This window comes from Adiantum capillus-veneris, chromosome 9 (genome assembly GCF_014529385.1).
Source record: "Adiantum capillus-veneris isolate H3 chromosome 9, ASM1452938v2, whole genome shotgun sequence".
In the NCBI taxonomy this organism is placed as follows: domain Eukaryota; kingdom Viridiplantae; phylum Streptophyta; class Polypodiopsida; order Polypodiales; family Pteridaceae; genus Adiantum; species Adiantum capillus-veneris.
The window spans coordinates 22,924,931-22,951,958 of record NC_140939.1 but is presented as its reverse complement, the minus strand read 5'-3'; the positions used below and the strand labels follow the sequence as shown (position 1 = coordinate 22,951,958).

The 27,028-nt window shown below is 40.9% G+C and overlaps 1 protein-coding gene across 5 annotated transcripts in view; it reads left to right on the top strand.

Annotated features, from left to right (window-relative positions):
• Window positions 1–4,835: 4,835 nt before the first annotated feature.
• The window catches only part of LOC147450215 (uncharacterized), a 120,484-nt gene continuing 98,291 nt past the window's right edge, over window positions 4,836–27,028 (top strand). For all 5 annotated transcript variants that reach the window (XM_086520675.1, XM_086520677.1, XM_086520676.1 and 2 more), the window contains exon 1: window positions 4,836–5,124. In XM_086520675.1, coding sequence (XP_086376801.1) covers window positions 5,003–5,124 — 122 coding nt within the window. In that variant the 5' untranslated portion in view covers window positions 4,836–5,002. The remainder of the gene's footprint in view (window positions 5,125–27,028) is intronic.

The window sequence follows — 27,028 nt, the reverse complement described above, 5'->3', positions numbered from 1 at the left end:
GAGATTACTCTTATACCAAATGTGACCAAATGTAATCTCGGGTACAAAAAGTAATCTCGGATACCCAAGATTACTTTTTGTACCCGAGATTACTTTTCACAGTGCCGACAAGATCTACAGTGCTCGATGCTCTCACCATAGATCCCATGCCCCCATGCCTGTGTCATATAGTCCTAAGGATCGTAGATCCCATCCCCTCAATGCCCGTGTCACTTAGTCCCTAGGGAGGCCGAGTGGTGGCCACGTGAAAACGAGAGCGGGTCTTAATGAGGGGCTACTAGGGTGGCATGAAAGTTTGCAGCAATATATAGCTGGCTGGTTGCTAATAGTTGAGGGGGCATGGTAGGGCTATGCAGAGCCACCAAGTAGAGGACGTCATTGCAACGTTTCCAAACTGTTGTGATGACTATTGCGAAAATCTCCAAGCTTGCAAGTTGCTATCATGAACTTCGTAGTATTGGCCAATGGGTATGTGGCCACCATAACCTTCTGCCCACCACCAAATCTCTCTCTCTCTCTCTCTCTCTCTCTCTCTCTCTCTCACACACACACACACACACACACACACACACACACACACACACACACACACACACACACACACACACACACACACACACACTCACACACAACTCTCTCTCCCTCCTCCCAGCCCATCCAACCCCTCATGGATGATGCACTACTAATGTTGGAAGTGGTGGTGCATCCGTGAACCATTCTGAGTGGATAATTTCAATTTGCTATTGTAATTGGTGGCAATAGACAAGGGCTAGACGATGAAATGATGACACATCCCTGTTGTCAACGATCGGTGGGCAGCAAATGACATTTATTATTGATGGCCAGTGGCGACATGTAAGATTTTTAATCCAACGTCGACGACGGTAGAAGAAGTACACGACCAGCCAAGTGAATATAGTTGTGGAAGCAGGTCCGTGAAGATTGTTTTGGTAGCTTGGTCCTAAAAAGTGAACTTGGTTTCCTTTTAAATGATTGAGACATATGACTAAGGAGTCAAGGCATTTGTCTTGCACTAATGATTGATGGCTTGCATGAGCTAGTTATGGTAGGTGACTCACAATTTACGAATGCCTTGAATCCAAGGAGTGAGTGGCACATAACCACCAACTGATGACTTGTCTGTGCTCCCACTCTCTCCTCTCTCTCTCTCTCTCTCTCTCTCTCTCTCTCTCTCTCTCTCACACACACACACACACACACACACACACACACACACATGTTTGTTGATCTCAATATTCTTGCTATAAATTTAAAAAGTCCACAACTTTAAAAATGCGGATGACTTACTAACTGGTGCAAGATGTAGTTAGAGAGTGGATTGCAACAAGAATTGATGGTGTATAGAATTGATGATGCAACACTTTGTTGAGGAGATGTAGTGAACATGGTTCAAAAGGTGTTACAAATCTATTCTCTCTATAGAACCAATGAGCTAGACTATAATACCAAAGGGAAACATAACATGAGTTCTCTCTCTCTCTCTCTCTCTCTCTCTCTCTCTCTCTCTCTCTCTCTCTCTCTCTCTCATGGCTATAGCTTGACCTTGACAAGGCTTATGATAGAATAATGTGGTCATACATAGAAGATGTCATGGAAGCTCTAGGCTTTGGGCCTTGCCTATGTCGCCTCATTCACACTTTGGGTGATAGTAGCCAGTCAGAGCTCTTGTTTAATGATAGAATTGTGGGCTCCTTCAAGGTCAAAAGGTCTATTAAGCAAGGATGCCCCCTGGCTCCCTTGCTTTTTGCAATCAGACTGCATACTCTAATCACAATGCTTGAAGGCAGTGCTGCACAAGCGGAGATATAAGGCTTGACTTTATCGGGCAATGACCAGCTCTTGGCAAAGCTTTTGCAGATGACTCACTCCTCTTCTTGAAAGAGTGTCCCCAAAGTTTTAGGAAATTTCCAGTGATGGTGCAAATGTTTTTCGTGGCCTCGAGCTCCAAGTGTAATATAGAGAAGTCAAGGTTGATCTCCCTGTCAAAAAGTGACTCCTTTGACCCTTTTGATTCGATAGGGGAGATTGTCTCAAATGGGAATATCTTTAGGCACCTAGGAGCCCCCTTTGGGGTGGATGTAACTCACAAACAAAGATTTCATTGGGTTCTTGAAAAAGTTAGAACCAAAATGAGAAGGTGGGAATATTATCTTCTTCCATTCCCGAGCCGGATTAAAGTGATAAATTCATTTATCCTCCCTTGTATTGCCTTCACCCACCCACTTCTCAAGATGGCTAAGTATCACTGGAAAGAATTCTTAAAACCAGTAAAAAGGTTTTTATGGAAAAACAACACAAAAATCTCTAGACTATGGTAGTGGGCCAAATGGGAGCCAGTCACTCGGCCAGTGGACCAAGTTTTGAAATTCTTAACCCAGTTGCCCATGATGAGGCCCTGTGCACCAAATTTATGATCTCCTTGGCTAAACAGGACCAAGCTTGGTCTATCATGACCAAGGATTTGATAGATGTAGCTAAATTTGGTTCAAAAAGTGGGAATTGAAAAGGGGTAGAGTTTCACGACAAACTTTTAGCCCCGACGTGGTCTAGCCTAAGTCTAAGAGGCATCTCAAGGGAACTCGTAAGTAAGTCCAAAAGAGAAGATGGAGTATTGGAGTGGGGGGAAGAAACCATGTACTTCAAGAACTCCATCTTGCACATGTCCCCCTAGCTTGCTAAAGTTCTACGACCACCACAAAGCCCCTATTGTATAGAAACTGCTGAGTAATAAGCTTTTGAACCGTCTTGTTCACTTATGAGATGGTAACAGTAAGAGCTTGAAAACCATTGACTGGATGGCAACCCAATATCAACTAAATGGCTATGAGTTATTGTTAGTCAACAAAGTGATAAAAGAGTTGGACAAGGTTGTAATGCCGATCTGTGAATCCAGGTTTGAGTGAGACGCTTGGAGATGGCCTAGAAGTAGTCGTTTTTGGAAGCCCCATTCTAAAGGCATCTATCATGCATTAATGCACAAGAATAATTGGTCTAGCCCCTCAACAAAATACGAAAGAGATAATGGACAAAAGAACGGTGGGAGGAAGTCATGGAGAACATTCGAAAGCCAAAGTGGTTGCAGTTTATGAAGATATTTTTTTGGAAGGTGATGTGGGGTGCTCTACTGATGGGTGTAAAGATCCAAGAAAGAGGAATTAGTTTTGATCATTAGTTGGGATGCAGGATAGCTACTAAATATCAGGCCCACCTTTTCATGGAATGTCAGGCGATCAGAGGCCTAATAGGAAAAATCTGCAAGTGGATTCAAAGGAAATGGAAAATCAGGTTCTTCAAGACTGATATGTTCCTTAGTGGAAAGAAGAGGGGAAGCCCTACTCTTCTTATCTGTACTTGTTCTTTCACCATATATGGCAGACAAGGAATCATCGTGTGTTTGAGGCAGACCTTGATGTAGCAAGCTTCTTAGAGATTACACAAGAAAGTAGAGTGATGATCTATACGCTTGGAAGCAAGCAAGACTCGAAAGATTGGTCTAGGGCTACCCATGCTATGTTGTCAACCTGCGAGGAGTAAAATCCTAAAACTATAGTTCATCGACTATGATTAGCCTCGATGAGAGGCAGTAGACATCTGTTTTGTAATCATCAGCACCTCAAGGCTTGGCTTGAGCTCAAGACTGGTTTGCATATTCTTTGTTTTGCTTAATACAATCCACTCACAAATTGTGAGTTTTGCACAAAAAAAGTCAATTTGATGCGTGTTCTAGAAAATATATATTCTAGACATATGGGACTAGGGAAGGCTACTAGAGAACAAGACTAGTCATGCTAGAAGAACTGTCTTCCAATGGTAGTTTGTATAGCCTAGTGATTGATGAGTGATGTGTGTGTGTGAGAGGGGGGGGGGGGGGGGGGGGGGGGGGGGGGACTACCTCTGCTTCACACATTGGCCATGCCATCAATACTATCGATTGTATAGCATAAATTTATTTTTTGAAACTATTGGGATGTTTTTATCTTTTTTTTTTTTTGCAAAACTCACAATTGTGAGTGGATTATATTGAGCAGGCCAAAAAATTACAAGGTTTTGTCATGCTCATGTTAAGCCATGACAACATCCAGGGATCATAATTACAACCGCTATTGGGATGTTTTCATCTTAAAATCTTGAATTGTAGACAGGAATGTTCATTATGATTACTAGTATTGCTGACGACCTTCGACTACCTCTCTTCCTCTCACTTCGCGTAGGCCTTCTCTCTCTCGTTGAGCGTGTTGGGTTCAGAGCACACTGGCCGAACTGAGGAGGGAGCGACACGTGTCTGGGGGAGGGAGCCAGAATCCCTCCCCCTTTTATAATAGTATAGATTAACCCTTGGTAGTTTTTGTGTAGCTCTTTGTTGTTGAATCTTTTTTTGCTCAGTAGAGTACATGACCCTAAGAGATCTCTCCATTTTATTGTAACATTGTTATGACCCTTGGTGAAAGTGTGCACACACCAATGATGCCAAAAGTGTGGCTAGCACAGATTGATTGGGTGACAGTGTCATTTCGTTGCAAAGAATTATGCTTGACTCTATATCGAGCATCTTTCGCCTTCCCTTTGTGTGAACTGTGAAGATGATGCAGCACAACTAATAGTGACACAAAAATCAAATCTCTTCAAGCAAAGCTTCATAGTTGGCACATGATATGAATGCTTTTTTCGTTCACCAAAAAGAATTGAAAGAGTAGAGGGAATATTTAAAAGAAATTTTTTAAATTAAAATCTCATCTTGGCAGGCCTCGTGATTTCATCACTTGTTGTAGGAGTCACACTCTTTATCATACCAAAATTGCAGAGACCTACTCGCGTCCAATCCAACCCAACCGTACTCACACCATGGTCGTGACTGTTCACCACAAACTGTTTGAGGAACCAACGAGCATTGGAATTCTCTCTGTCTCTCTCTCTCTCTCTCTCTCTCTCTCTCTCTCTCTCACACACACACACACACACAGACACACAGACAGTGTTGCGCATGGTACCCAATATGGGGCCGGTAGAGGTTCAGTCCCTTACCTTCAACTTCAACTGGAGATGTTGCTTAGGCTCCGTGGCGGGCTTCGATTGTGGGTGCACTGGGGGACGTGGGCGGAGGAGGTATATTCATTCCTTGCTGAATTTAATCCTCCACTTTGATTCAAAATCATCCGTTGCTCTATCCAAATGTAAGTTTTCTTGTGTGAACGCCCGTGTGTGTGGGGGGAGAGAGAGAGAGAGAGAGAAGAGAAAGAAGAAGAGAATTTTAACGTCTTGGGAAACTATCCCAAAACCTTAAAGGATCTGCATGCCCGGACGAGTCCATTAGGTTAGGTTTACTAGTTTTGGAACCCTCTTGCATAAATGGTTTGTACACGCATTTTGACAGATGTTATTACACTACATTGGGTATTTGGCATGACGTGCATATAGTTCTAGGTTAGAGAATCCAACGAGCCATTCCCTGCATCGATCAGATTCCCCGATCGGTAGATGTGCAGTAGACTGTACTTTTACCCGAAACTAAGCCCTGGTCCAAAACTTATAAATTAATTCATTTAATGATTTAATTTGTGGGGTTGGTGGATAGTTTGCTCAACTCACAATAAGTTTACTATAAAACCAAAGCTAAGTTGACCTCAAAAAGGCAAATCATGAGCTTTCCCTCTCTCTGGCATTTTGGAGAATTGGTCACCCAAAACCCTTGTTGCTTGCGATCTCAGCCAGCCAAGTCTCTCTATTTCTTGGCGGCAAGATTTGTCACGAACAAGACTATCCACCAGCCCCCAACTCATCGTGCCAGATTTCAACCCATTAGATCTCTTCAATTCAGGCCGTTCCTCGAAGGTGACTCCACATCGCTGCAAATTCAGCCCATTGTTAAAGACATCGTTGGTGTATAGAAGAGATAAAGAACCTTACATCTGCTGCGTTTTGGCGCGGATAGTTTTAGTCAATGTGATCTTCGCATTTGGGACATTGTTGGTCTCTTGATCAATTGCCATTGGTGCCATATGTAGCCTACATCAAAGGTCTATATTGGCTACATCAAATCAGTCTCATAGGTGCTTCTTTTCGAGGAGATACTGCAGCAACATACCCCATTCGTGTCGGTAGATTCTGCACTTGAGGTATTGCATATGTGTATATTCCATTTATGCAATCTAAAGCAAATACCACATCGGCCACTGTGTGGGGGGTCCTTGAGACGGTTGCTTGGGTCTCCATCGGGTGTCATTCTCCTCTTCTCTCTCTTTCTCCCTTTACACATCTCTATTGCTTTCTCTCATTCTCTCTCTTTAGGGAAAGAAAAAAGGAATCATCATTCAAGCTAGTCATTCAAGCTAAAAGAAATCATTAACGCGAAGGATTTACGGAAGTGTAAAACCTAGACCTTCACCATTTCAATTGTGTTGCACCTGACATTGGTATCAGAGCTTTGAAGATTTTGCACTAATCCGCTAATCTTTAAATTTTTTCTCTGTAGTGTTTGAGTGTGTGTTGTAAAGTTTCGCCCAAGGATGCTTCTCTCACTCAGGGAACAACCGGACCTGTCATTGCGTGTAGGACTGTGCGCCTTGAGTGTAGGAAATGCAAACAATGTATATGTCATGTGCACATGGCTCTGTGTGCCACGTGGACATGCTTCATCAACTTCCAGAGCCATTTTTCCCCTTCTTCTTAGATAGGGATGTCTAAAACCATAGGAGGATTAGTATCGAGAATTTTGTGAGCCTGTTTATAGGACCTGCATGTCCAAACAAGTGCATTAGATTAGATTTTCCAATTTTGAAACCCGCTTGCATCAATTATTTGTATTGTATGCGTTTTGACATATGTTGTTAAACTACAGCGGGCATCGGGCATGATGTGCATTAGTTCTAGGTTAGAGGAATCCAACCAGCCATTTTTGGCATCGATCGGATTCCAGGATGGTGAGATGTGCAATAGTTTCACCCGGTTTGGATACCCCTGGTCATTTTTAAAATAAATCAATTTATTGATTTATTTGTTGGAAAACCTGGTGGAAACTTGCCCTACCTAGGCTTGAGGTAGCTTGAGGAGCAAGGCAACTCAACGTTTTTGCCACACATTAGCGTAGCGTTTTAAGCCTACAGACCAGCCACCGTTTGGAGAGCAGATCAGCCCATGATTTGCGGATGTAACCCTAGCATTGCAGTTACTTTGCAGATTATGCCAACGTTTTCAATTTTCAACCCATCACCGACAAGGTGGTGCGAGATCCTTTAGCGCTAGCCCGTCACGGTTGCGGTCCGGTACTTTGGCAGCCCATCGAGTCCTCACCTGGGCCATTCCCTCATTGTCATCGAGTTCTCCATTACTGTCCATCATTGACATCTTGGAGATCAGCGTTTTCATCCCTTCATTCCTCTCACGTCAAGAGTGCAAATCAATCCCTTGGTGGCCATCCGCAATCCCACATCGAGAAGGGTCCAAGCATCAAAAAGACATGCCATTGTGCGTAGGACCGTGCGCCTTGAGTGTAGGAAATGTGAACACTATATACCAGGGCTTACAATTGTGGTGCACCTGCGAGAGTGTAGTTGACTTGGTGTGTACGCTCGATCACTTCGACACAAAGAAATCCTATCATGGATATTTGCAATCATAACTTCTTTGACATGACATATCGCATGATTGAAGGCATGCATATATGAAGATGTTGATTGCGAGCATCAGGATTTTGTTAGCGGCCTATGACGACAAAGGAAGGTGCCATCCAAATCAGCCTATTAGCTTTGGAGTCTTGGCATTGTTTGAAGAACCATCTCTCCCATTTGCTTGGAGAATTCCATCATTCCAGAAGAGGCATTGCATCATCATTGATCTGTACATATCTTTGGCAGCACATCAGGTCCACACCATCCACATCTTCTTAGCAATCGTTGGCCATCAATTCGGAGCCAAAGGGTTCCAATCCAAGGCAACACCGCAAGAGCTTGTAGGCATCAAGAGCCGACATTCGCAGCCATATCTGTTGCAGAGATGAGGATTCATCTAGAGCTTCCATCATACAGAAATCTAGTCGAAGCCCCAAGAGGAGCCTCTATCTTTGAGGAGTTACTTGGCCGTTTCATGAGACATCTTACAGAGGACTTGCCACGGTTCATGGGCATTCCAAAGGACATATTCATCTTCATCTCCCATTTGGTGTTGCTCTCGTAAATCTTTCCATGTAGGGACAGCATAGGCTAGCCGATAACCTTCGTGGACATTGGTGTTTTCATATCCATCCATTCAATCTTTGAGCATCCATGCGGTTTGCAATTTGGTTCACACCATCTGAGTTGGGGCAGCAAAGGCTATTGTTCACCGGTAACCAACAAGGGCATCGTTGATTCAAGAGGCAATCCATTTTTTGCGAGTAGATGCATCATCACCATCCTTGTATTTTGGACATTCCCACATCGCCCAAGGGAGCCTCTCTCTCAAAAGTCACCGTGGAGGACTCATCTAGAAGGAACTTCATCTGGACCATCTTATGGCATGCATGGAGTTCGGTCTAGTACCTCACCTTAACCAAGAGGGGGTGTCACATGCACATGGCTTTGTGTGCCATGTGGGCATGCTTCATCGACCTCCAGAGCCAGTTTTTTCCTTCTTCTTAGATAGGAATTTCTAGATTCCTAGGAGGATTAGTACCGGCAATTTTGTGAGCCTCTTCCTAGGATTTGCATGTCCGGACAATTGTGTTTCCCAATTTTGCAAGCCTCTTGCATCAATGATTTGTATATGCATTTTGACAGATGTTATTAAACTATGGTGGACATCTGGCATGACGTGCATGTAGTTCTAGGTTAGAGGAATCCAACGAGCCATTTCAGCATGACCGGATTTTGGGATGGTGAGATGTGCGATAGTTTCAACCCTAGTGCTACAACTTCTTTGCAAACTAGGCAAGTGTTTTTGATTTTCAATCCATCATCGACAAGGTGGTGCAAGATCCTTTAGCGCTAGCCCATCACGATTGCGGTCCGTTACTTCGGCAACCCATTGAGTCCTCACCTCAGCCATTTCCTCGCCTTCATCGAGAGATCCATTTCTATCCATCATCAGCATAATCAAGATCTGTGTTTTCAGCCCTGCATTCCTCTCACGTTGAGAGTGCAAATCAGTCCCTTGGTAGCCATCTGCAATCCTACATTGAGAAGGATCCAAGGTGCATCACATCAGCCCCGAGGTGCTTCAACCTGAGGAGTTACCGCGGTGATTGTCATCGTTCGAGTCAGTAGAGTCCATATTGAGGTGTTTCATTGTGTGTGCATTGCATTTACGTAATCAAAAGCAAATACCACATCCGCAACGGTGTGGAGGGCCCATGAGGGTTGGTTGGGACCCCATCGAGTGTCGCTCTTCTCTTCTCTCTCTCTTTCCCTATCCCTCTACACATCTCTATTGCATTCTCTCATCCACTCTCTTCACGGGAAAGTAAAAGGAACCATCATTGAAGTAAAAAGGAATCACTAACGCAAGCAAAGAAATTGAAGGATTTGTGGAAGTGTAAAACTAGATCTTCACCATTTCAATTCCATTGCACCTGATAGTATATCGGGGGTTATAGTTGTGGTGCACCTGTGAGCAGGTAGTAGACTTGGTGTGCATGCTCAACTATGTCGATATAACAAAATCTCAGGATGGATATTTGTAGTCATCAATTCTTCGACATGGCAAATCGTTTCATTGAACACATGCATTGAAAATATGAAGATGTTGATTTACGAGTATTAAGATTTGTTAGCGGCCTATAATAACAAAGGAAGGTGCCGTCTAGATTAGCCTTTTAGCTTTGGAGTCTTGGCATTGTGTAAACAACGATCTCTCCTATCTGCTTGGAAAACTCCATCATTCCAAAAGAGGCATTGCATCGTCATTGATCTATACACATCTTTGGCAGCACATCAGGTCCACACCATCAACATCTACTTAGCAATCGGTAGCCATCAATGCAAAGCTAGAGGGTTCCAATCCAAGGCGGCCACAGTGGGATTACGCAAGCATTGGGAGCCTTTATTTGCAGTAGCCACATCCGTTGTAGAGATGAGGATTCATCTATAGATTCCACAATATCAAAATCTAATCAAAGCCCGAGAGGAGCCGTTATTTTTGAGGAGTTGCTTGGTGGTTTCATGGGACATCATACAGAGGACTTGCCATGGTTTGTGGACATTCCAAAGGACATATCCATATTTATCTCCCATTCCACATTGCTCTCGCCAATCTTCCCGCGTAGGGGCAGCATAGGATGGCTGGGAACCTTTGTGGACATTGACTTTTGCATATCTAGCCATTCGATCTACAAGCATCCACCCCGGATGAAGTTCAGTTTACACCATCTGAGTTGGGGTAGCAAAGGTTATTGTTTTTCGGTTAGCTAACAAGGGCATCAATGATCCATGATACATTAGATTGTTTGCGAGTAGATGCATCATCACCATCCTTGTGTTTTGGACATTTAGACATCACCCAAGGCAGCCTCTCTCTCAAAAGGCACTGTGGAGGACATCATCTAGGAGGAACTTTTATCCTAGACCATCTTATGGTGTGCATGAAGTACCTCACCTTAAGCAAGAGAGGATGTCACGTGCACGTGGCTCTATGTGACACATGGACATGATTTATCGACTTTCAGGAAAACGCACATAGCTTGGAGAAGACAAGGAAAGCTCAAGGCACATAATAGAGAGTGTTTTAATTAGTGTTCAATGGAGAGATAAGTTATCCCTTGAGTGATGTGGACATATATACAATGCACGAGGGGAAAAACCTCCTAGTGAGGGAAAAAATACCCCGGTGGTCCTAAGTGTGTTCACACACATCACTACCACATGTATATGGAAATATGATGTTCGTAGGAAAATAGTCTTTGTATTTTTGGAATAGATTCTTGGCCTTTTCCTTGATCTCTGGCTTTAGATGTTTGTTGATTTTAATCATTATGGAATTCTCCTCTAAGTCGAGATTCCATTCTTCTAATTCTTGACTATCTGGAAGCAACCAATTTTTCTCACCTCTCTTTCTCTTGGCCAATGACTCTGCTTCCTTATCTGTCCAAATACCAGCAGCAGAGTCATTAAATGGGATTTTGACTTCCAGTAGATCATTATGAACATCTGGTTGCAATACTACCAAAATTTCTTCATCAACAACTGAATCATTTACTGAACTGGGTTTTGGTCACAAAATTAAGCTTTTTTGGAGTAGACTGATTTGGTAATCAATCATCAATGTGGATTGACCTTTGTCTAGTATTCAATTCAAGAAATTGTTCTAGGTGTTGCTACTTTTCTTGCTCAACATGTTTCTTGTCCATCAATACTGCACTGAGGTCGATCTCTATTGAGGGAAAGATATTCATGGAGGCTGGCATCCTCTAAATCTTCTTCATTCTGTAATTCTTACACAAGTCTTTTGGTCTCAGTGCTTTCCTCCATGTCTTGGTGTTGTCTGTCTTTCTGAATTCTTCTAATGGATCCTTGAATCATCAATGTTTGGTTTGCTTAGTCATGTATGGCCCCATCAGTTTTGAGCCATGGTCTTCCCAGAAACATACCATAGGATCCTTGAACATCCAACACTAGAAAGTTGGTTTTGAATTTCTCTTTTCTCGCCCTTATCTGCATGTTTTCAATAATACTAGTGGCTTGGACTACTCTATGATCGCCCATCCTTATTTTGAATGGAGCTGGCTTCATTTCAGTTATTTCCAATTTTTGTCTGAGATGCTTGTCAAGAATATTCACTCCATCACCTCCATCCTAAATGACACCGAATAATGGTTTCCATTGTTTTTTGAGCTTATAGTTGATCTGGATCATTGAAACTTCATCATCTAGATGGCTACCAAATCCACTATTCTAGCCTATGCCTTGGCTTTTCTCTTTTGTCTGATGAAGTTGGCCGCCTCTGGCAATTTGCATCGGATGTCATCTAATTACATTATTAATTTTTGAATTCGTTCACAAACCTTAACATATATTTCATCTTGCTCATTGCCAGAGTTGCCACTGTCCGAACCAAAAGACTTCTCCTCCTGAGAATCTTCACGGTTCCATTCCCTTGGTTTGCCTTTGGTTGATGACTGATTCTGTGATGAATGCTCTTGATTCTTTCCCAGAATAGTGTTTCCAGCTTCCGCCAAGTCCGCTCTGACTTGCCTTGTTTCATCACACAAGATCTATACTGCAGCAATCATAGACTCCTCTAGTCTATCTGTTTCTTTCTCCTTTCTTGGTTGTGAAGACTAGTGTGGTATCTTCTAAAGGGTTTGAGCTTCTAAAATCTTTGGTTTTTCTAGAAGCTTCCTTAACAAGTATTCAATGATCTTAATTGAATGATCCCTTTGTTCATGCCATTCATCTGCAATCTTCTTCTTACCCTTATCCTTTCAAACCTTCCTTTGTTGTTCCCACTCTTGGCTATCTCAGCAATTTGTATGGACATTTCTTCAACCTTCTTGGTTCAAGACCCTTTCTTAGCTTTACCTTTTTCATCTGGTTTTCTTTCAGAAGAATTGGAACTGGAAGTGGATCGAGAACTCTTTTCAGTAGAGGATTCAACATCACTGGATTGTCTTCTCCTATGGCCCTTCTCCTTTTTTACCGCTGCTCCAATTTCAGCGCTCTTTGTACTAGGTCATTGAATTTCTTTATCGATGATGGTACCTCTTTCTCCCTTAACTTCTTACTCTAAAAGCCATTCAGAAATGAAGCTCCCATCCGTTTCTCTAAGGGTGGTTCTTGCAGTTGTTTGGTTAGTTGTTTTATTTTTCCTACATAACTTTTGACCAACAATTTTCCCTCCGTGATCTTATCAAGCTCACAAAGATTTCTTCATCCCCTCTATTGTCTGAGTATTCCAAATTAAAGGCTTTAATGAGCTTGTGATACGATCTTAGTCGGTAGGCGGGGTAATGGTGATACCATTTCCTAGCTGCGTCCTTTAGTGTTTGAGGGACTTTTTCTTGTCATAGTGATCAGTATCAGCCTCACAGTTCTTTGTCTTTGTCTCTAAGACTGTATCTTCTACTCTCTTCTTAGTTTTCTTGTGTGATGAGCGATGAGTTTTCCGACTCCTATCACTTTCATCAGTTTTCTTTTGACTTTGAGATCTATTCCTCCATGTAGCCCTTTCAACTCTCCGATGCCTAGAATGCTTGGAATGTTGCAAATCCCTTGATTCATCAGCAATGCCCCCTCTTGGAGCGACCTCAGTTTCATTCCCCCAGGGTGTTTGAGAGTCGAATTTTGTTGACTTCAGTCTCCTCTAGAATTGGACTAACTCTTTCTTGGTTTTCCGTAAAGCAAGGTGCTGCTCGTCGACCTCTTGTGCTTGATCTAGGTGGCATTGTGGACATACACTAGCTCTAATACCAGTTGGATGTTAGTTCATTTGTCCTAGAGCAACTTAGCTCAAACCACAGTGATCGCCAAATGGAATGAGCTAGATGTGTTTAGAGAGCTATTCCAAGTTGGTACTTAAAACTAGAGATGTCAGAGTTAGAATATTCAGTAGCAGGTCAAACTATTGGAAGACAGAACTGGAATTGAAAAGACAAAACACTGGAACTGAAAAGACAAGAGATTGTAATTGAGACTGGAACTGGGATTGCATTCAAACATTTAGATTACAACTAGTGAGCATCAGGTTTGCGAGTAGTTAGCTTTGGAATTATAGAAAGAGAGAAAGAACAACAAATTATTACAAAGTGATACAACAAGCACAAGTTTCTCAGAATGTAGGTGTCTAAGGATTCTAGGGAATCAACAATCCTACAAAATGAGTAACGAGTTTTATTTATAGGCCATCAAACTGGTGTGTGACTGAGTGTGCAGTGTCGGCTACTATGGTAACTCGTTGGCTACTGCTTCTAGAAGCAGTATACGTCCGCCAGTCTTGCTAGAGGTATTTTTTGCCTTCTATAGACCCGCTCTCAAGAAGTGAATGTAGCCAGAAAGACCTTGCTCGAGAGTGTCAATAGGAAAATTCCCCAACCTGAAGCCTAATGGTCTTGAGATGGCCTTTTTTGAAGATGAGTGTTCTCTTGTGTTACAAACTCTTGCCAAGGAGAAGTCCCCTGGCTAGGATGGTCTGACCACTGAATTGTTCAGGAAGTTATGGGATGACCTCAAGGTCCCAGTCACGTTTATGGATAACCAAGATTTTGTTAATGGGACATTAGAACCTAGTGTGAAAACAGGGCTTATGAAGCCTATCTCGAAACAGGTTTGTTGCTTGCATCTTAAGCACTCATGTCCCATAACTATGATGTCGGTGCATACAAAATCATTTCCAAGGCAATCAATCTTAGAATTTCCCCCCTCCTGGAGAGAGTCATCTCCCTTCATCAGCATGATTTTATTAAAGGAAGTTCAATATATGACAATATCTTGGCAACAATGGTTGGCATTGAGTATGCAATGAAGCAGTAGTGAATTTTTCTTCAGCTAGACCTTGACAAGGCATTTGATAGGATTATGTGGTCCTTCATTGAAGATAGCATGAAATCACTGCGCTTTGGGCATCGCCTTTGTTGACTTATACACACTCTGGGTGTAGGCAATCAATCTTAGCTCTTATTCAATGATAGAAGTGTGGGCTCCTTTGAAGCCAGAAGATTTATCAAGCAAGGAAGCCCCCTGGCCCCTCTTCTCTTTTCCATTGGTCTGTATACTCTAATAATGATGCTCCAAGTGAAATTCAAGGTTTAACTTTTCCTGACAAGGACCAGCTCCTAGCCAAGATGTTCGTAGATGACTCCCTCCTCTTTTTGAAAGCCTGCCCTCACGTACTCATGAAGGTGCTAGAGATTGTGCAGACATTTGTTGTGGATTTGGGGTTGAAGAATAATATTAAGAAGTCTAGACTGATCCACTTGATGGAAAACGACTCATTTGACCCTCTTTTTACTAGCATACATACACACCCACACACATTTGCATCCAAGAAGAAGAGAATTTTAATGTCATAGGAAACTATACCAAGAGACCTTAAAGATTTATCTGACAAGAAGAGTTGAACCCAAGGCATGTTATTCAAGAAGGAAATGGCATAACCAATCTACCACACTTGAGAGAGAGAGAGAGAGAGAGAGAGAGAGAGAGAGAGAGAGAGAGAGAGAGAGAGAGAGAGAGAGAGAGAGAGAGAGAGAGAGAGAGAGGGAGGAAGAGAGTCATTGGTGCTCCATCCATATGCTAGCAAGGCTTTCCAAAATCATTTTTCCTAACCAAAAAAAACAAGGGAACACTTAAAACTCTTCTCATTTCTATGTAAAATTTTAATTTTCCAAGAGTCTTGGTCGTTGCTACGAGTTCTCTCCGCTATTCCAGCACGTGGTGCAACAATTAGATGACCATGGTGATGTCTACATGTGGATCTTGCTTGATGGTACGCGGCCCGTGTTGACCATCTTTCATGTCTAATATTTGGAAGGGATAAGCACCTCTCCATGTAAGCCCTCTGGTGTGTTGGAAAAAAAAAAGAGTTGTCACAACTGGTGAACTATACCTATGCATTGAGAACTTCTTATACTGTGGTAATGTTTGCAAAAAACCAAGGTGTAGTTTGTTTTAACTGGTTAAGATTGCAAAATCTTGGCTAGATTTTGATCTTTCCTATAATAAATTATCCTCACATGTTTGACACGATATTTGTATAATTATATCTTCATCGCACTTGAATCTCGGAGTGTATATAGTAGCCACTTTAGTCTTTGGACCATTTGCTCACCATTCGACTGCAGTGATGCTACATTTGGCTACCGCATTTCAGTAGTTGCTCCTTTACCTTCTTGCACATAGTATGATCAATGCGTGGATCCAAACAATCACATTCTAACAAAGTTCCTTCGACACAAACATAGAGATCAGTGGATTGTCACCTGCACATGGCTCCATAACTGCAGTACTTCTTGTGAACTTTGAGTACTATAGAGAAGATAGAGTGAGAGAGGAGAGGAAGAGAGAGTAGATAGAGAGATGGAGGTAGAGAATGGAGAGAAGTGTGTGAGACAAGGGAAGGGGGAACTGACACCAAGTAGAGGGGGAAAATTCGAATATGAATTACACACTCAACTGCACAGCTACAATACATTGGGGACTTAATTTTTTAGGCATGGATAAGGCATATAGCCATTGTAGGGATAAGATATCAGTGGTGAGGTTTGAAATCCAATGCTTAGGTGTAAAGTGCAATGCACTTTCCACATCTCCCCTCAAACCGAAACCATAACAGAAAGCATAGAGAATTTGTGAGGAGACCCCCCCTCAAATGCGAATACAAAATAAAACCATGCTGAAATACAATGAATGTTGTTGAAGATGAAGCTAGGGAGCTTCCAAACCGGCCTTTGCTGAGCAAAGAATATGTTTCTCGGGAGAAACTGCCTTGGTAAGGAAATCTGTGACATTCTCTGTGGTAGAGATGTATTTGATGTGGATGAAGTTGTCTTCTACTAGTTCCTTGATGAAGTGATACGCGAGCTTGATGTGCTTTGTGCGCTCGGTAAGCAGAGGAATCTTTTCCATTGCAATTGCTGGACTGATTGTCACAATGTAGAATGATTGGAGGAGTGACACATGGAATTGGAAATTCTTCTAGGAGTTGGTGAAGCCACAATGCTTCTCGAGCAGCGAGGGATGCTGCTATATACTATGCCTCGGTAGATGATAGAGCAAGAGAAGTCTGGCGCTTGCTTCGCCAAGAAATAGCACCACCTAAAAGAAGGAATACGTGCCCAGAGACGCTATGCATATTAGGGTCTTGCCCAACCCAGTCGGCATCAACAAAAGCTTTGAGTTGCAGTGGTGATGAGTGGTGCTGATGATAAGAGGTGAGAGAATGAGGGCGAGTGTGGTGTAAGTAGCACAGTGATCTCTTGGAAGCGAGACCATGGCATTTGTGAGGTGCCTTCATATGGCAAGATAAGACATGACCAGTAAAGCTAATGTCAAGCCTTGTGCATGAAATGAGATACCTTTGCTGGTCAATTAAGCGAGCATAGGGAAAGCTTGACATAGTATAATTATCATCATCAGATGGTGGCAGAGATGTGAATAGTTTATGTTTGACAAGGAGTGGGGTGGAGAGGTGTGCATTAGAAGAGAGAAGACCATACTCACCCAATATGTCTTCAATGTATTTCCATTGTGAGAGCTTGATGAATTTTCCATTTGGATCCCTGTTGACCTCTATGCCCAAGAAGTAGGTCATAGGGCTGTCGTAATGGACTGGGAATTCTTCCTTGAACATTTCCACAACATGTGAGACATATGTCTCATCACTAGCATTGATAGGGATGTCATCGACATACACACCAATGATTGCCCATCCATGAAAGAGAGTATGATAGAATAAATTGGGGTTGGAAGTGCATTGTACCCATCCCCATTTGATTAGGAAAGCATGCAAGTGCTTGACCCATTGGCGTGCAGACTGTTTAAGACCGTATATAGGCTTATTTAGCTTGCATACATATATAGTGGGATCATCACAATAGAAATAGGGCGGTTGAGCCATATAAATTACTTCATCTAGCCATCCATGTAGAAAGGCAGTGCGAATGTCAATGTGATGAAGAGGAATGTCAAAGAATGCGGGTAATGCAACAAGTATGCAAAATGATGTGATGCCCATTATGGGAGAGTAAGCATCAATGGAATCTGTACCATGTTGTTGCGTATAGCCCTTTGCCACAAGCCTTGCTTTGTAGCGTTCGACAGAACCGTTGGGGCGATGCTTCTTCTCGAGAATCCATCGGAAACTGATGACATTGGCATCGTCGGGCCTAGGTGTGATAGTCCAAGTTTGAGCTTTTTCATGCGCTTGAAGCTCTTCCTTCATGGCTTCAATCCAATGTTTGCCTTCCGGAGAGACAATGGCGTCTTCTACTAAGAGTGTGTTCTCCTCGAGCGGGTTGGGGATATTGATGAGAGGTCTTCCTCTTCTTGAATCAAGAATGAGGAGAAGGATGTAGCTTCGTAGATGGCCTCGAAAGAGCGGTGTCGAGGGAAAAGGGGAGGCAAGATCCCTTCATCATTCATAGGGGCTGATTCGGAGGGTTGATAAGAGGCCTTGAGGGCTGAGGATGAATATGAAATGCTTATGATATTGATAGTGTATCTACAAGGAGTAGAAGTAGATGGAGTGGAGTATGATGATGAAACTACAATAGGTGTGTGTGCCATGCTTAGAGGCAATGAAGGAGGAGCTTAGGGGCTGAAATGAGGGTTGTTTAGAGGCGATTTTTAAAAAGGCAAGGGGCTGAGATGGTGTGTAGCTGCTGGAAGAGCTAAAGAGGGCTTCAAATGGTGCTCATGGAATATGAAATTTCCTGAGATAGAGGGCTGATCAAATGGTGTGTGTGTGTGTGTGTGTGTGTGTGTGTGTAGAGCCTTCTTGTAGTGTGTGGGAGAGCTGACAAGTTTTTATGGCCATGCCATCAACTGGTGCAAGTTGATGAGGTGCACGGCGATGGGAATCCAAAGCTAAGCGCTGGATTGTTTACAGAGATAGCATGCACCAGTGGATGAATTTTGGAAGCTTTTGATTTATAGCTTGTGGGATTATGTGTTTGAATTAAACTATGCAATGGGTTGTTTCACACTATGGAGCAAATGGTTATTGTGTTTGTCGGCCATGATAATTGATGGTGTATCCGGGGTAGGCAGAAGAGGCTTATGTGGTGATGAGAATTGGTTTTCAAAGTGATGATCTGTGGAGTGACCAAGGAGAAGAAACTTACAGAAAATTACCGACCTTGAGAAGATAAACCGTCTAGTTGTGGAATCATACAAGCGATACGCCTTGATGCCATATTGTGGCTCACCATAACCACAAAAGATGGTGTTGATGCTCTTCGGGGAAAATTTTAGATTAGGGCCAGTTAGCAGAGGTTATACCAGGGAACCAAATTTTTTGAGATGTAGTATGTTGGGCGGGTGATTGTACCATAACTGGTAAGGGGTTTTGTGAGGATTAGTTGATGAAAGGACTCGATTATGAATGTATGTTGCAGTAGCTATGGATTCTTCCCAATAATTGAGTGGAAGTCGAGCAAGGGCTAGCATTGAGTGGGCATCTTCGACCAATGTGCGATTCTTGCGCTCCGCGACTCCATTCTACTGAGGGTGATCCAGAATTGTAAATTCCCGTCAAATACCGTGTGATACACAGTATTGTTGAAAACCATTGCTTTTGTACTCCCCACCATTGTCTTGTCCTCAGTGCCTTAATTTTGCGATCCAATTGTGTATCCACCGCAGCTTTGAAAGCCTGAAATTTGATGAAAGTAGAACTTTTATCTGCCAAGAAATAGACATAGTGTACCTTGTATAGTCATCGATGAAGATCAGGAAGTATTTTTTGCCGGTGAGTGATTGTGTCTGCATTGAACCGCACAAATCCGGGTGGATTATCTCAAGAGGTTGAGTTGTATGGGACTTTGATCTTGGAAATTTGAAATGCTTAGCTTTGTCCAATACACATGCTTCACACAATGTGATTGGTGTAATTGTGGCTGATAGACCCACCACTAGGCCCTTCTGCTGCATATCCTTAAGCACTTGTTGTGAGACATGACCTAGCCTGTAGTGCCAAGTAAGTGTCTCCTCTTGCTTAGGAGAATTGATGACTGATGAAAGTGCTTCGGCTTGGACTTTGCTGGAGCCGAGAGGATACAAGCATCCTTTCTTGGGGCAAGATATAGAGAAAGGCTTGTGATTTGTGTCAAGTGTTTGCAGGATGCACTTGTCATGTGTGAAAGAAACTGTAATGCCCTTGGAGGTGAGCTCTCCTACTGAGATGAGATTTTGCTTTAGACCAGGTACATAGTATACCTTGTCTAATTGAGCTATAGTGGCATTTGGTAGGGTAATCGCAACAGGTCCATATCCTTGAGCATGTTGAATGTTGCTATCCCCCATGAGATGGTTGGTGATAGCAACATTTTAAACTATAGAGGTAGAGATATGAAGTTTGCACCATGTGACTACTTAGCTGGCTACCCAAAGATGGGTAGACCGTAGCAGGTGTGTATGCCATTATGACCATGTGACAAAAGCTCTTGGGCAAATAAGCTTCCCCTTCTAAAAGAGGGCAAAGGTTGATCTGACAATTCTATGTGATAAAGTTAAGCATGTATCCGAAAGGTATCAAAATTTTCATGACTGTCAGATATGATCTTGAATTTAGGAAGAAAGATGGGTGTCTCTATGCGTAACACATAACGGTCCATCCAAAGATGATGGGTTGAGCAAAGGTATCATTGTCAAGTTTTAATAAGATTAAGTAATCATGGTAAACAAGGTTCAGGGAAAGTGTCTCAACTTACAATCTTGCCAATTGAGAGAAAGTCGAAAATAAATAGTTCCGTCTAGATTTTAAGAAAAATAGTGTGAAAATCGTAAGTCAGCTCAATATTTTATCTTGAAAAACCATAGAAAAGAATTTTGTATGGGTTAAAAATGTAATTTCTCAAACACTCATGGTTAACAATGATCATCTGCCTCTATGAATTTCAATTGGAGATAGACTCAAGAAATGTATGCATAGGAGTCCAACGAAAGCTACACAAGGGCCAAAAGTGGATATTGTTGGAATAAAGAAACTTTTTTAAATGAAGCTCACATTTTTAATATTACTATGAAAGTGCCTTTTACCAATATTTTTTTATAGTTAGTATAGATGAAGGGCTTGTGAGCCACCCTCAGCACTAAAGACCACCCGTTCTTGAATAAAGCCCAAGACGACGTGGGATTGATGACGCGTAACATGGGCACAATTTTCATGGAAACGAGTGTCCGTTGGATGGCAATCGAGTTTACCTTTTAGGACCGAGTTTACTTTTGGTTTTAATTGTTCACTTGATCAGGCTGTGAAGTGGAGGATTGGACCACCAAACCATGTGGACTCGTAGTTAGCACATTAGCCTACCAATGGGGAGGTCGTCAACTCGATGTCCAATTGGGAAATGAGAAATTCAACATCTTCTAATTTCTGTGGGCCGTCCATCCCCCTCGAGATCTGTGAAAATCCATGTCCGCCATCGATCCCATCTCTCAAGCTTCATTAAATACCTCGTGCCACTTAGTATTGTGGGTGAGCCACTTTGTAATCATAAGGTATAGCTCACATGCTTCCTTGAGACCCAACCACTTTATACATCCTAGTGCAAAACAAGTGAAGAAATACCTTTGAGGATACCATATCTTGGGGTTAGTGCTTCTCGAAGAATAAGTTTGCTCCTCCATTTGTCTCCATCGGCAATGCTTAGTTGTGTGTTCAATGATTATTCAACTTTATTCAAGTTTCTTTGCAAGTCTTTTATGTGATTGTCTTACTAAATGTCCCAAATATTCACCACCTTATTGTCATCTACAAGCCGGTGTGTATGTGTTAGGATTGCAGGTTTTGTAACAAATCTCATGTGTAAATGCTCTCCATGAGTCAAAAATACATGTGTGTGTTGTGTTGCCTACCATGTGTCATCCTACGTATATAACCATGTGTTAGCATGTGTGTCAATATTGTGTGGCCTATGTAGCTCTATATAAGAGCACTTTTGTACAAACTTCAATTATTATCAAGTATCTATTTTGAATTTGTATTTGGCTATCTTTCTTGAGTTGGTTTAATAGTTAATTATCATGCTTTAATAATGAATGGCTCTCATCATTATCCGCCCTAGATCGCTACAAGTGGTATTAGAGCATAATGTAAGGTTCTATTTAATTATCATTTGGAAAATAGTTATCTTGTTGTAAATATCCTCTTTACTCTCTTTAGTGTTTTTCTTTGCATGCATGAGATAGGTGTCAATATCTACCTTTTTTTCATTTAATAAAGGGTTTATTTTTTAGGCCTTTTTATTTTGTTTGGCATTATCAACACTTGCGCGATTCGATGTGGCTTCCCTCAAACTTCGTTTCATACCCACCAATCATCCCAAGGCACTTACCCTTGGTTATCAATTGCCTACTGCTGAATTTTGCCCCTAAATAGCCCTTGTGTAAATCCTCCTACGGCCTACAATTGCGCTGCTAAGCCATTTTGCCATTGATCGGAGTCTTGCTCACCATAAGTCAAGCTCTATCACGCCATCATAGCTACTTGCTGCTGATGATTGGGGCAGCTCCATAAGCAACCTCTCTAGTCCCAGGACATTGAATTACGCTGTCACAATCAGCACTGCTATGGTCGTCTGCAACTTGCTTTTTACAGCAGCATCGAGCACAAATCTGTAGGCTCTAAACGTTATTTCTTTACATCAATTTGCCCTCGGTTGCTTTCTCTTGCTTTGAGCTCATTCATCCTTGCCCCACCAACATCCTCTGCAACTATATTGACTGCAATCGACCTACCATCAACACTCAAAACCGTCGAACCTCAACACAAAGCACCTGCAGCCTTGCTCGCCTTCATTCTCAACCAATCAACGTGATGTCGCCTTGGTGATGCCTACATAAAGGATTTCAACAAAACCCCCTATTGCTAAGCTGGCCCAGCTCTCTATAGTTGCTACAGCATACTACCTCTGTCAGTTTCGCGCATTGCATAGCTCTGCTGCAATCTTGTAGCCCTTGCATCAATCAATTACCGCGCAATCACTTCATCAACGTGTTGCTATCGACTGCCCTGCCTCGTCAGCATATGGTTAGCATGGAGTTTGCAAGCCACAGCTTATTTGAGATTTTGGCATAAGTTTATCCCCATTCCCACTGGGCTCTCTCTAGATCTTGGACTCTCAAGGATGTGGCACCCTTGAGAGTCATCCAAGTGGCGCGCATGTTGACTTGCTGGGCCGGTTGAGCAGGTCATTTTCGACACTTAGTTTTTTTTCCAACGGCCTTGGTTTGCACAAAAGGCCAAATGCTCAATCCAAAAAGGTGATTAAACACCACTAGCAAGATTTGAACTCGGGTACCCGTGGTGAGAGACGTGATGCTCAACCACTAGCATAGCCACGGTGGTTGTTCCAAGCCCGTGTTCAAACGCTTATACGGTTTAAACCGAAGAAGGGGGGGGGGGTGTTTAAACCTTTTTAAATGGGGCCGGTTGCCGGACCTCCCTGCCACGTTGGCAGAGAGTCCGATATCTAGGACGAGCCTTCCCACCGAGCTCCAATGTTGCTCACTCCACACCAAAGCCTCGCACACTTCAAGATCGAGGCAACAAGGCTTCACATAGTGCATTCTTTTAGTAGTGGTATCTTCTTTTAGTAGTGGTATCAAGAACCCACACCACTTAAAGGAAATTTCCACAACAAGCAAAGTCTTGAAGAACCAAAGATTTGTTGTGAAGAGTGGCTTCACTATAGGTGAAGAGGTGCTTCGCATTAACCACTAATAATTGAATAGCTCGAATGGCTACCAACAACAGTATTTCAAAATTGAAGCCGAAAAGCTCACTTTAATCAACCAGATACAAGCCCAAGAGTTCGATGCAATGTATTGGAGAGGTAAATCCATCCCGTGAAGACAACCAATTCCAAAGTGCATAGAGTTGTGGAATCCTTGACCTCCCATTGTTGCACCAATGCAGATCTCTAAACCTGTGGAAAAAGTTGGCAAAAATGATCTCGACCAAGCAAATAAAGCTTATGCACATAGTTTGGTCCCTACAGTATGTGTGTGTGTAGAGCGAGAGAGAGAGAGAGAGAGAGAGGGAGAGAGAAGGGGGCCGGGGGTGACTAGGAACTTGAAGCTTAGTAGTGGGTTCCTTGTGAATTGGATTCTTCTTCGCTCAAAGAGGAGAATCAAGAATTTTCGTAAGAAAACCCCACAATATCTGCATGAAAGGATTGTTACAAAATGCTAGAATACAAATCGAAAGGTTGATATGTGTACAATCCTATTGGAGCCCAAAGGAGAAGGTAGTGTTGATCTGTGTTGGGAAGGATCCAATGAGCCAATGATGCTGGTCAATGCACTCAACCTGAAAGCTATACATACATATGTTTTGCACATAGAAAATTTCCAGAAGTAAGGTATGAAAGCTTTGATATAAAGTGAACTTATAATTGTGTAATTAATTGGTATGAATCAAGGATGATTTGCACTTACATTGGTCTATAGAGAGAAGATATCACTATAAAGGGATCTTCACACTTGTGATGTCCGTATCGACATAGATGAACTTGGTTTTTTCTCTTTGAGATATCGATATTAGCGTCACAATCAAAACATCTACATAGTCATTGATATACACATCACTATGCTTATATATCAACTTATATATTGACGTAGATATCCTCACTTATATCGGTTGTGATATCAACACTGCATTACCATAAATATCGACGTGCATAACAATGCTTGCAAGTGCAAAAATTTGGGGGTGGCAAGAGCAAAAACCATTGTAAATAGGTCTTAACTTTCAAAAATAATAACAAATTGACGAACACCAGTACAATTGGAAAACACTGAGATGACAAAAAATTTGAAGAGAATTACTTAACTTATACCTAAACCCAAACGCAAATCTAAATCTAAATTGAGCTTAAATACAAACTTTAAATCTATCCTTGAACATTAAATTTAAATTTAAAAATAAACTTAATCTTTAAATCTAAATCTAAACTCAAATCTTAAAGATAAAGTTATACAAAAACTTTATAAATCTAAACTTAAACCCAACTCCTAAATCTAAACCTAAATTTAAACCCTTAATCTAAACCAAAAATCATAACTCAAATGCTAAACTTAAATTTGAACCTTAAATTTAAATTTAAACTTGAACATGTAACCCAAAACTAAACTAAAAGCAAAATCTGAATTTAAAATCAAACGTAAATTTAAACTTAAATCTAAATCTTTAATTTAAATATAAATTTAAACCCAAATCCTAAATATAAATATAAAAATAAACCCAATCCTAAATTTAAATCTAAACGTAAACATTAAACTTGATTTTAAACTTAAGCTCTAGATATAAATTTAAACCCAAACTTTATATCTAATTTAATACTAACATTAAAAATAAGCTTAAACTTATAGTTTGAATCTAATTATAAACTATAAATATACATTTATAATTATTATTAAAATTAACATTTTAGCAATAAAGTAAATTTTTAAATTAAAATTAAAATATGTATTTGTAATTTAATTAAAATTTTAAATTTGAAATATATGATTTAAATTTAAATCAAATTTGAATCCTATATTGATAAGTAAATTAGATATAATTATCACATTAATTGTAGAAAATAGCTTCCACATTCTTGACATTTTAATCAATTTCACTAGTCTATCAATTACTTTATAAAAAACAGTTTTACTCTAATTTTATTTTATTTTTAAGGTTTCTATTCTTGTATTTTCCTACGTTATGCAGATCTATACAAACATAGTGTAGATCTAAAGTGTAAGTGTGTGCACATCAAAGAGAGAGAGAGAGAAAGAGAGAGAGAGAGAGAGAGAGAGAGAGAGAGAGAGAGAGAGAGAGAGAGAGAGAGAGCAATCTTACCTAGAGAAATTTTGGAGAAGAGGAAGATCTGTTTTTTGCCGCAAACAACTCAAAATGAGCTTGTGGTGCAAGGATATGAAAAAGAAGACTAAGATCTTGAAAACACCATATTGTTATTGTCAAATAGGCTAGAGAAAAAAGAATACATTTTAATATTGCTAGGAGTGTGCGCTAGGTCTATGGTACTGTATACTTTTTTGGGACCAAAATTTATTTGTAGTCACTAGTTTTGAAAATGCTCCAATAAATTTAATAAATTTCAATTCCAACATATGATCGATAAAATTTTTTTATCATAGTCTTCAGTCGTTACTTATTTTGCAGGCATGGTATTAGGTGCTTCTATATCAATAATATTTTATAAACGTTTTCAAAGGTACCCAACCGATAATGTATTCCTTGTAAACTATCTATTAAGATTTCTATCGATACCCATGATGCTACTTCCGCTATCAATAGGAGTCAAACTCAACGTTCTATTTCTCAGATGGCTTATAATTGCCATTCTTGTGGCACTTACACTAGGAAATTTCAATCACTTAATTTCAATCACTATATAGGATTGGGCAAGTGGTTTAGACTCTATGAATCTAACTTTAATTTTTACTTAGTGACTAGCTGGAGAGTGCTTCAAAAAGCAAGAAACAAATGGATAGACGAAACCAACCAAAAGCTAGTCTATACAAGATGGTTTATACTTTTTTATCAAAATAGAAGAATATAATTTTATAGCTTTTTACCTAGTAGAAAATGGACTCTAAGCAAGATCTTCATTATACAGAAAAATTGTGAGACAACAGTTTAAAAACTCCTCCACGTATGAGAATTATTTCAAAGATGATTTTCACAAATTTGATAAGCTATTCTTGACTATAAATTTGGGTGAGTAACCAAGAATGGATGATTATGATCATATATATGTTTCTTTTGAGTATATTGAAACAAAAACTCTCATAGATGATAGCTTTTATTGTCTTGGTGTGGATGGTACTTGTCACTCTACAAGTATTACATGTATGTCATCTTTTTTATGTGAGAAAATAAAGAGACTTTTTTTTGTTTACATGAGCCTTTTTACAACTATCACAAAGGTGTTCAAGTGTACAAAAACCTTTCTGTGGGGATATTTTAGGAATGTTTGATATAGGCTCACAAATGAATACTAAATTTAGAGGTTTTTGTATTAGTTTTATGTAGACTTATATGTGAAAAATCTACCTAATAGACAAATCAAAAGTCTTAGTCCCCTACATTTCACGATTTAGCTTGGAACAAACAAAAGTTTCAATCCATCAATAACCCTAACAAATGAAATAGTGAATTCCTACATGCATGTAAGCTATCCACGCTAGCTACTTAGATACATTGAAAATAGAAGCCACATTTCATAATTATTAAGTTAGCATCTACAAAATATCAAAATGGACTTATCGTGATAATGAAATGTTAAGACAAAAATCTTAGTAAGGAATGCCTATTATCAAAAGAGATTCTATTTTAGATAGGCCCATAAACTACATAGCCAATGAAGGATGCTTATAAA